General features: G+C 39.9%; 1 protein-coding gene across 2 annotated transcripts in view; it reads left to right on the forward strand.

Moving 5' to 3' along the window:
- Positions 1-6,810, forward strand: part of LOC306859290 (filamin-A-like) — a 37,579-nt gene extending 30,769 nt beyond the window's left edge. For both annotated transcript variants that reach the window (XM_079400256.1, XM_079400257.1), the window contains 16 exons: positions 260-359; positions 444-584; positions 728-856; positions 1,082-1,255; positions 1,347-1,508; positions 1,603-1,806; positions 1,915-2,067; positions 2,183-2,305; positions 2,400-2,666; positions 2,939-3,076; positions 3,161-3,276; positions 3,934-4,066; positions 4,313-4,489; positions 4,586-4,804; positions 5,400-5,603; positions 5,711-6,810. In XM_079400256.1, the coding sequence (XP_079256382.1) occupies positions 260-359; positions 444-584; positions 728-856; positions 1,082-1,255; positions 1,347-1,508; positions 1,603-1,806; positions 1,915-2,067; positions 2,183-2,305; positions 2,400-2,666; positions 2,939-3,076; positions 3,161-3,276; positions 3,934-4,066; positions 4,313-4,489; positions 4,586-4,804; positions 5,400-5,603; positions 5,711-5,895 (2,625 nt within the window). In that variant the 3' untranslated portion in view covers positions 5,896-6,810. The remainder of the gene's footprint in view (positions 1-259; positions 360-443; positions 585-727; positions 857-1,081; positions 1,256-1,346; positions 1,509-1,602; positions 1,807-1,914; positions 2,068-2,182; positions 2,306-2,399; positions 2,667-2,938; positions 3,077-3,160; positions 3,277-3,933; positions 4,067-4,312; positions 4,490-4,585; positions 4,805-5,399; positions 5,604-5,710) is intronic.
- Positions 6,811-9,324: the final 2,514 nt, after the last annotated feature.

Consider the following 9,324-nt stretch of genomic DNA (forward strand, 5'->3'; position numbering starts at 1 on the left):
TTTATGTTCTCAGGATGTAAGTTTAATATTATTCTTTGTCTGCTCTTGATTTATCTTGAATAGACTCATGACATGGTAAATTAAACGCAAAGTAGAATAAAAAGTAATATTGAACCAATTAGGCAATAAGCGGAATACTTGACATAAGCCTCAGAAACGAACCCATTAGTTATAGATTTTCAGGTTCTGATGGCAATCTGAGTTCAGTGTCCACCTCATGGTTAGTTTTGATCTGTGATTCCCTTGTCCTTCCTCACAGGCTACAGACAGGCAGTTGGGCATGAACGGACTGGACGTAGCTGGTCTGAGACCCTTCGACTTGGTCATTCCTTTCACCATCCAGAAAGGAGAAATTACAGGTATTCTGCTTTGCAAAGCTGTCAGATAATAGAAGTGTCCTGATTTCTACAAGAAGATTCTTATGTGTACCCCATGCCTCATAGGTGATGTAAGAATGCCTTCTGGAAAAGTGGCCAAACCTGATATTACCGATAACAAGGACAGCACAGTCACAGTGAAATATGCCCCAACTGAGGCTGGCCTGCATGAGATGGACATCAAATACGACGGAATACACATCCCAGGTAAAAGAATCTGTGACTGGTCACTTGTTTCTTTTTCCAGCCATACAAACAAGTTTACAAGAGAATGAAATGCTTCAAAAATGTGTTTTGGGTTAATCGGTATATAAATTGCTCAATTAAGAATTCATTCTGTTGCATCTTAGGAAGTCCACTGCAGTTCTATGTGGATTATGTCAACAGTGGTCATGTGACTGCCTATGGTCCTGGTCTAATTCATGGCATGGTTAATAAACCTGCAGTCTTCACTGTCAACACCAAGGATGCTGGAGAGGGTATAGATTGTTTTATTTATTGATGTCTTTTTTCTAACTTCCTTATTTTATTTATTTTTATTTTTTTTTAATCTTGTTTTTTTTCCCCCCCTTAATTTTCTTATTTAATTCATGTTATTATACTGTTTAATTTATTATACTAATGCTTAAGCCATTCTTAAATTATATAATTTGAACAGCCCAAAGTGGAAAAACTGGTTACAATATTTCTTGTATGTTCATTAGGTGGTCTGTCTCTGGCCATCGAGGGTCCGTCAAAGTCAGATATCAGCTGTACTAATAATCAGAATGGTACCTGTACTGTCTCTTACCTTCCTGTTCTTCCCGGAGACTACAACATCATTGTCAAGTACAATGACAAGCACATTCCCGGCAGCCCTTTCATGGCCAAGATCACAGGTGCTTTAAGTGCTGCTATGATATTGATGCAAAAAAGTCCATTCATGTCCATTGTTTAAAGTGAAGTCATCAAATATGTGTCTGTCCGCAGGGGATGACTCGATGCGCATGTCTCATCTGAAGGTGGGCTCAGCGGCTGACATCCCTCTAGACATCGGCGAGCTGGACCTCAGCCAGCTGACTGCGTCTCTTACCACCCCCTCTGGCCGGGAGGAGCCTTGTCTGCTCAAGATGCTCAGGAATGGGCATGTGGGTAAGTGTTACGATGGAAATGACAGTATGTGGAATGAAATGTGTGAAGTCTGCAATTGTTCTAGTCACATCTCTTTCTGGTGTTTTCTCTTAAGGTATTTCCTTTGTGCCCAAGGAAATTGGAGAGCATCTTGTGAACATTAAGAAAAATGGACGTCATATTCCTAATAGCCCCATCTCAGTCATGATCAACCAATCAGAGATCGGTGATGCCAGCCGTGTGCGTGTAACTGGTCAAGGCCTCAGTGAAGCTCGCACCTTTGAGCCTGCAGAATTTGTCATGGACACCAGAGATGCAGGTAATGTTCAAATACAAAAATGCTGGATTCGTTTTAATACTTGCATATTTATGCATTTTGGTTTTATTTTTTGTATTTATTTTTCATTCAATTTTCGTTTTTTATTAGGATATGGAGGACTCAGTTTGTCTATTGAGGGACCCAGTAAAGTAGATATCAACACTGAAGATCAGGAAGATGGCACCTGCAAAGTCACTTATTGCCCCACAGAACCAGGAAATTACATTATTAACATCAAATTTGCAGACCAACATGTTCCAGGTATTTACCATTTACTAGAAGTGTTGTACTTTCAGAATGCCAGTTTTAGTTAGTCATTTATTGATGTTTGATTTAAACCGACTGTTTAACTTCGCCCGTTATGCTCCTCCGACAGGAAGTGCTTTTACAGTCAAAGTGACAGGAGAGGGTCGGATGAAGGAGAGCATCACCCGCAGAAGACGAGCTGCCTCTGTGGCAAATGTTGGCAGCCAGTGTGACCTCAGCTTGAAGATCCCTGGTAAACTTGTGGAAAAAAAATTAACAATGATTATAAGCAATTCCCTCCTTTAAGGCACCTACATCTGTTGCCCATTGTACTTTTTGATCCACAGAGATCAGCATCGCAGACATGACCGCTCAGGTGACCAGCCCATCTGGCAAAGTGCACAAGGCTGAGATCATGGAGGGAGAAAACAACACGTACTGCATTCGCTTCGTGCCCACGGAGATGGGTGTGCACACGGTCAGTGTAAAGTATCAAGGTCAGCATGTCCCCGGATCCCCCTTCCAGTTCACTGTGGGTCCTCTTGGAGAGGGAGGAGCCCATAAGGTCCGTGCAGGAGGCCCAGGATTAGAGAGAGCAGAGGCGGGTGTACCAGGTATGTGGTGTTGGTTTGTCTTTACATATTCTGTCAAATTAGTTTTAGTGGTCACATTCTGGCAAAATTTCATATGCACTTTAAAATCAACCAGCTTTCTGTTGGTCAACATTGCATTAACAACTTGAGCCCACTGCAAAATCTATGTTGGGAGCTCTTTCACATTCAAGTGAAAATCCTGATTGTGTGGAATATGATTGAAAAGATTGGATTTCACCCACAAAAATTAGCAGAACTGTGATCTTAATGCTTCATGTTTTCCCCATGTGCAGCTGAGTTCAGCATTTGGACCCGTGAAGCAGGAGCTGGTGGTCTGTCCATTGCGGTTGAGGGACCCAGCAAGGCAGAGATTGCATTTGAAGACCGCAAGGATGGATCCAGCGGTGTCTCCTACATTGTCCAGGAGCCTGGTGAGGCTTTTGATCTGGATTCCACCTGTTCGTCCTTATGGTAGGCTATAAGTGTCTAAGCTGACTGCTCTCCATCCATTTCAGGCGATTATGAAGTATCCATCAGATTCAATGATGAGCACATCCCTGACAGTCCATTTGTGGTACCTGTGGCCTCACCATCTGATGAAGCCCGCCGTCTCACTGTTGCCAGTCTTCAGGTGAGGCTTCGAGAAAGACAGACATTTGTCCACCCAAAACAACTCCAAATCAGCCCTTGGCACAGCAGCAACAATGACCGTGAAAACATTACCTCACATTAAACAAATCAAACTTAGCTTCATGTCATGGTACTATCACAAGTACAAGAAAGGAGAGGTAAATGTCATACTGCACCACACATGCTCTCACATACATGCACACTTTTGATAACTGCGTAAAATCTTTTTTCAACCATTGATAGTCAAAATATTGCATACCAAAAAGGCCACAGTTGTCAGTTGCTGCTGTGTTCATAGGCTGCGCTGGGGTTTCTGGGATACTGAAGGACTGTTTGTATTTCTCGTGCCTTGTCCTAAAGGCTCCCAACAGCCCTACCACCAACATGGATGGAAATTATAGGCTAAAGGGTTAAAGAGGGCAAAAGAGGCTTGTTTGTCTTTCTGTTCTTGATTTTGAACTATTTCCTTTTGTGTGTTGCTGGGGGTGGAGGGTTTTCATTTCTTGGTCTCTCAAAGCCTCTCTCTTTAACTCCGTTAGCCTGAAGGTAAGAGATGTAGTGTGTCATATTAGGCAAGGGGCTGTTACATGTTTGTAGTGTCAGACTTTTACGCAGTTTTTGATCCTTGGTTGAGAGTGGCAGTATCGTGTTAATGCAGGAGTCCGGATTAAAGGTGAACCAACCGGCCTCTTTTGCTGTGAGCCTAAATGGAGCGAAGGGAGTCATCGATGCCAAAGTTCACAGCCCATCCGGAGCGCTCGAGGAGTGCTGTGTTACAGAGATCGATGAAGGTAACGATGGGTTAAAGGTTTGACTGTTTTGCATTGTATGCTTGCATTTCAAAATGAAACCCATTAAGGCATTTACATATTTTTGGAAATGAAGCATCCAGAATAAAGATTAACATCTTCAAAAAGGACTTTAAATGTTGTTACTTGAATTACCTCAAAGCTACCACTTGTAATGTTGGTGCCAAAATTAACAAAAGTAGTTCTAATTTATCTTCAATTGTTTTCCTCTCCCGCCTTTCCTCACAGATAAGTATGCTGTGAGATTCATCCCCAGGGAGAATGGCCTGTACCTGATAGATGTGAAATTCAATGGTTCTCACATCCCTGGAAGCCCCTTCAAGATCCGTGTTGGTGAAACCGGCCAAGCTGGAGACCCAGGAATGGTGTCTGCTTATGGAGCTGGTCTGGAAGGAGGCACCACTGGTACAATGCACTTCAGATATCATGTATAGTGTGATCTTTTATAGTTGTCAATGTGTACAGCTGAGCTAAACTGACTGTACACCACCACCTTCTCAGGATCTCCATGCGAGTTCATTGTGAACACAAGTTCAGCTGGCCCTGGTGCTTTGGCAGTGACCATCGATGGGCCTTCCAAGGTGAAGATGGACTGTCAGGAATGCCCAGAGGGCTACAAGGTCACCTACACACCTATGGCACCTGGAAACTACCTAATTTCTATCAAGTACGGTGGACCATACCATATTGTTGGCAGCCCGTTCAAAGCTAAAATTACAGGTATGAAAAAGAAAAAAAAAGCTTTTATTTTATCTTGGTATATTTAAATATTTGTTTATAACTACTAGAACTTGTTGCTTTTTTGTCACATTCAATGTGTTATCATGGTATCTAATTATGACCCTGGACCACAAAACCAGTCTTACGTCACTGGGGTATGTTTGTAGCAATAGCCAAAAATACATTGTATGGGTCAAGATTATTGATTTTTCTTTTATGCCCAAAATGTTATATTTAATAAATTTATATAAAATATATTTAATAAATTTGATTATTTTCTGTAAATATTAACTTAATTTTGATTTACTAATATACATTGCTAAGAACTTCATTTGGACATTTAAAGGCTTTTTTTTTTTCTTTTTTGCACCCTCAGATTCCAGATTTTCAAATAGTTGTATCTCGGCCAAATATTGTCCTATCCTAACAAACCATACATCATCTGAAAGCTGAATAAATAAGGTTTCCATTGATGTATGAATCTCAGAAATCTCATCTTGAAAAATTGACCCTTATGACTGGTTTTGTGGTCCAGGGTCACAATTGGTGGTGGACAAACTGTTGTCATGTGTAATGTCCAATGTGTCCTATGCAGGCTCCCGATTGGTCAATAGCCACAGCATGCACGAGACTTCATCAGTACTGGTTGACCCTGTGACCCGCAGCGTGACTACCAGCCAGCAGGCAGCGCCAGGCTGGGGCAGCTCTGATGCCAGCCGTGTAGTTGCCAAGGGTCTTGGACTCAACAAGGGCTTCATAGGACAGAAGAACACTTTCAGTGTGGACTGTAGTAATGCAGGTATGAATTATCTAGAAATGGATTACTTTAAAACTGAACCATTATCCATTCAGTCGGATCCTGTTAATTGCAAGCATTTGACACAATATTTCCATCAATCTCCACAGGGAGGAACATGCTCCTGGTTGGAGTGGACGGACCCAAAGTGCCCTGTGAAGAGATCTTGGTGAAACACTTGGGTAGCCGTCTCTATAATGTGTCCTACCAGCTGAAGGAGAAAGGAGAGTACATCCTGGTGGTTAAATGGGGTGACGAGCACATCCCCGGAAGCCCATATCACATCACTGTCTAACAGCCCTCCACCAAAACCTCCAGCATCAAATACAAGAACACTGAAAACTCTCTTGTCCTTCCTTTTTATGATCCTCTCATCCAGTATCTTCCTGCACCACTATTCAGCTTTCAAGCAAGAGAGGGATTTCAACGAAGCACCTTGTCACTGTATGCCAGTCATTTTTGGATCCTGTTACATTTGCTGCATTCAGTAATTCTTTAAATCAGAGGGTCCTGTTGGCTTTTGCTCAGTGTTTGGTTTGTTACTGATCTAGTCTCTAACACGGAGTAGCTGCTAGTATGTTTTGCCTGGTTTAGGAGACTGCTAAACTGCTAGTAACCATTGCTAGTAGCAGGAGAAATACAGTTGTGATTCAGCCGCTTGTTTAACACAAATTTTTAACTTTACTTACCATTGGGTGAAGAGGCGTTTAACTATAGACTGTCATGTAGACTGAATTAACACTGGTGCCGAAGCTCTGTGAGTCTGACCTTCTGTCTGAGTGTTTTGAATATTTTTCAGTCTGCAGAGCTGCATGTTTCTTCCGTTTGACCTTGGAAGACATTTTTGAAAATGTCATTTGGGTGCCATTTTAAAACCAGGATTGTGTGCCAAGTGAATTAGCAATCAAAGGGAAGTTACATGGCAGAATAAAGATATGTTGACCATGTCATTTGGCTGAAGGTGTAACGAAAGGGAGATTTTTTTTTTTTTGATGCATACTGCTTGAGTTTATTGTTGGTTATGTAAAACGCACTTGGAAGTTGTAACATTTGGCAAAACGTCACTTATTTGCGCTCACTTTGTCAGCTCTTTAGCTCTTTGTGCTCCAATGTCAATGTAGAATCAGAATCTAAAATAAAAAAAAATTAGTTGTCTAAATTTAAGATTTGACTTGCAGTATTTTGATACGCAATAAAGTTGTCTTAACTATTTTTGTGTCAAACGACGTGTAAATGTTTTCTTTTCTTGTGTGATTTTTGGGACCCCCCCCCCCCCCAGAGTTTTTGTTTATGAATGGTGGTTTCATGGTTAAATTATTTTAATATGGGTAATGCATTTAAGTGAACTGTAACTTGAAATTTGGTGATCTGTAATATGTGCAAAACGTCTGGAGACCATTGAGCTAGTATTAAGCGCATTTAAGCTTAAATTTGACTTCAGAACTCTACATACAATATTTGATTAATTGAGAACATCCAAGATTACCTTACTATGAAATCAAAATTGCCAATTTTATGAAGTCGTTTATTTTATGATTTAGCCATGCAAGTCTTTTTTTAATTCATGTGCTCTAGTAATCTAATCAAAAAAATATTGCAATGCCAAATTAAAGTCTTGATCTACCTTTTTTTTTTTTTTTCCCCTCATTGTTCAAGAAACAATTTTACTCGGATATAAGCCACAACAGGAAAAAGTAATTACAACAACGGTTTCTGTCAATGTACAACAAATAACTAAATGTACTACGAAAAGACACCTACACTGGTGCAAAAAGTAGTACTACTACTGTAATTGCTTAGTTACGGATTCATTAAATCAGTTGTGGCTCCTGGTGAAATCTTTTGAGTAATTCTAAATCAGGTTGACGCCCAAGGCTGGCATGCTGTTGAGTCGAGACTGTACATAAACAGCTGTACTCTGTCCATATAAGGTATGAAAGATCCAGTGTCATAACCAGTGTTGGGTAAGTTACTTTCAAAAAGTAATTAATTACAGTTACTAATTACTTCATCAATATTGTATTTAAATTACTTTACTAATTACTCTATCTGAAAAGTAACTTAGTTACTCAATAAGTAACTTAATTATTCAAATCGCTAATTAGGCTACATCTTAAAATCCCTATAAACCTTAATAGAAATTAAACTCTATATTCTTTCAGTTCGAGTCAAACATAGAATAGTTTAGCCTTTTAGCTTTAAAACAACTGTAATACTTAAACATTTTTATGAAAAAAATGTAACCTTTGGTTAACAAATAGAAATACTCTGCAAAATATCTGAATAACAAAAAGGCTTAAAAGTTAAACAATACATTTCAGTTTGGCAAGATGTTCAGGAAAAGCCCAACTAGTAAAATCTGTACAGGTTTATGTGAAAATAACACGTTAACTAATGTAGGAAAGAATAAATTACAGAAATGATCTTCTCTGCTGAATAATGTCAGATCGCGCTGTTCTTATGAGGTAAATTTCTCATAGCAGGTCTTCTTTCAAAAATGATGAATATTAGAAGATTTGTTTTTTTCTTAATATTTTACTTTTTTTTTTGTATCTAGGTGAGGGCATATGCGCGCAGGTGACTGCATATAATGAGCTCAGACACGGGAAAGACTGTACCTTGCTTTAGTTTCATACGGATTGCATAATCAGAAACATTAGTTTTTAATTTGAATTCGTTCAAGTGTCAAGTAGACACTTCAAGATTTTTAGATTCTATTGATTTTAGTCTTATATGTATCTGAGTCAGAGCCGGCGCCAGGGCACCTCCATCAGAGGGGCATTTGAATTTGGGGAGGGGGGTTCGGGGTGGGATGGGAAGGGAAGCGTGCAATCTGTGATTGCGTGCAGTTTCTGACGCTCGCTAAAGCGTGCAATCGCTTTCTTATGTGCGCTGTTTTACCGGTTTCACTTTCGCTTTCGAAACGATCACGTTCAGCAAGAAGGGGAGAGGATGGAAAGTGGGGGGCACCGTAACTCTGCCCGCGAATGCCCCCTCTTGGTGCCGGCCCTGATTTGAGTATTTAAGGTTTCTCTGTGAATCAGGAAAATCTGAAAGTGAACGCACCCGCACGCGGAGGGTTAAAGCCGCTGCATTCAATATCTTTAGACGGTAAATTTAGATTTCAAATTCAATATTGCTTTTAGAACTGTTGAAATTATTTACTGTATGTAACGCAAGTACTTTATAAGTAACTGTAATTAAATTACCTAAAAATGAACAGTAATCCCTTACTTTACTTTTTCAGTGGATAAGTAATTTAATTACAGTAACGCGTTACTTTGTAATGCGTTACACCCAACACTGGTCATAACTATGGTTTCCAGGGCCCTGGGTCTGTTTATTACTGCAGGCCCCTCCTTGTGAGGCTCCTGTTAAGGAAAGTTTTGACCACCTTGTGACGGCCATTATGATTTGACTGGCTTTTTCCTCACCAAAAGCAATTTACACAGGTAGCCAGAGGTGGAAAGTAACGAATTACATTTACTCGCGTTCCTGTAATTTGAGTAGCTTTTTTCTGTGTAATTCTACTTTTTAAAGTAACTTTTAAAATCTGTCATTTTACTTTTACTGAAGTATATTTTGTTTGAAGTATTGTACTTCTCTACATTTTAAAACGCATTCATTACTGAGTAAAAAACAAACAAACAAAAAACGCTCCCTGGAAACTGCTGCAGTAAATAATGGGCAGGAGAACAAACTGGCGCTAAAATCAAAAGAAAGA

Source organism: Barbus barbus (genome assembly GCF_936440315.1).
Source record: "Barbus barbus genome assembly, chromosome: 40".
NCBI classification, from domain to species: Eukaryota; Metazoa; Chordata; class Actinopteri; order Cypriniformes; family Cyprinidae; genus Barbus; species Barbus barbus.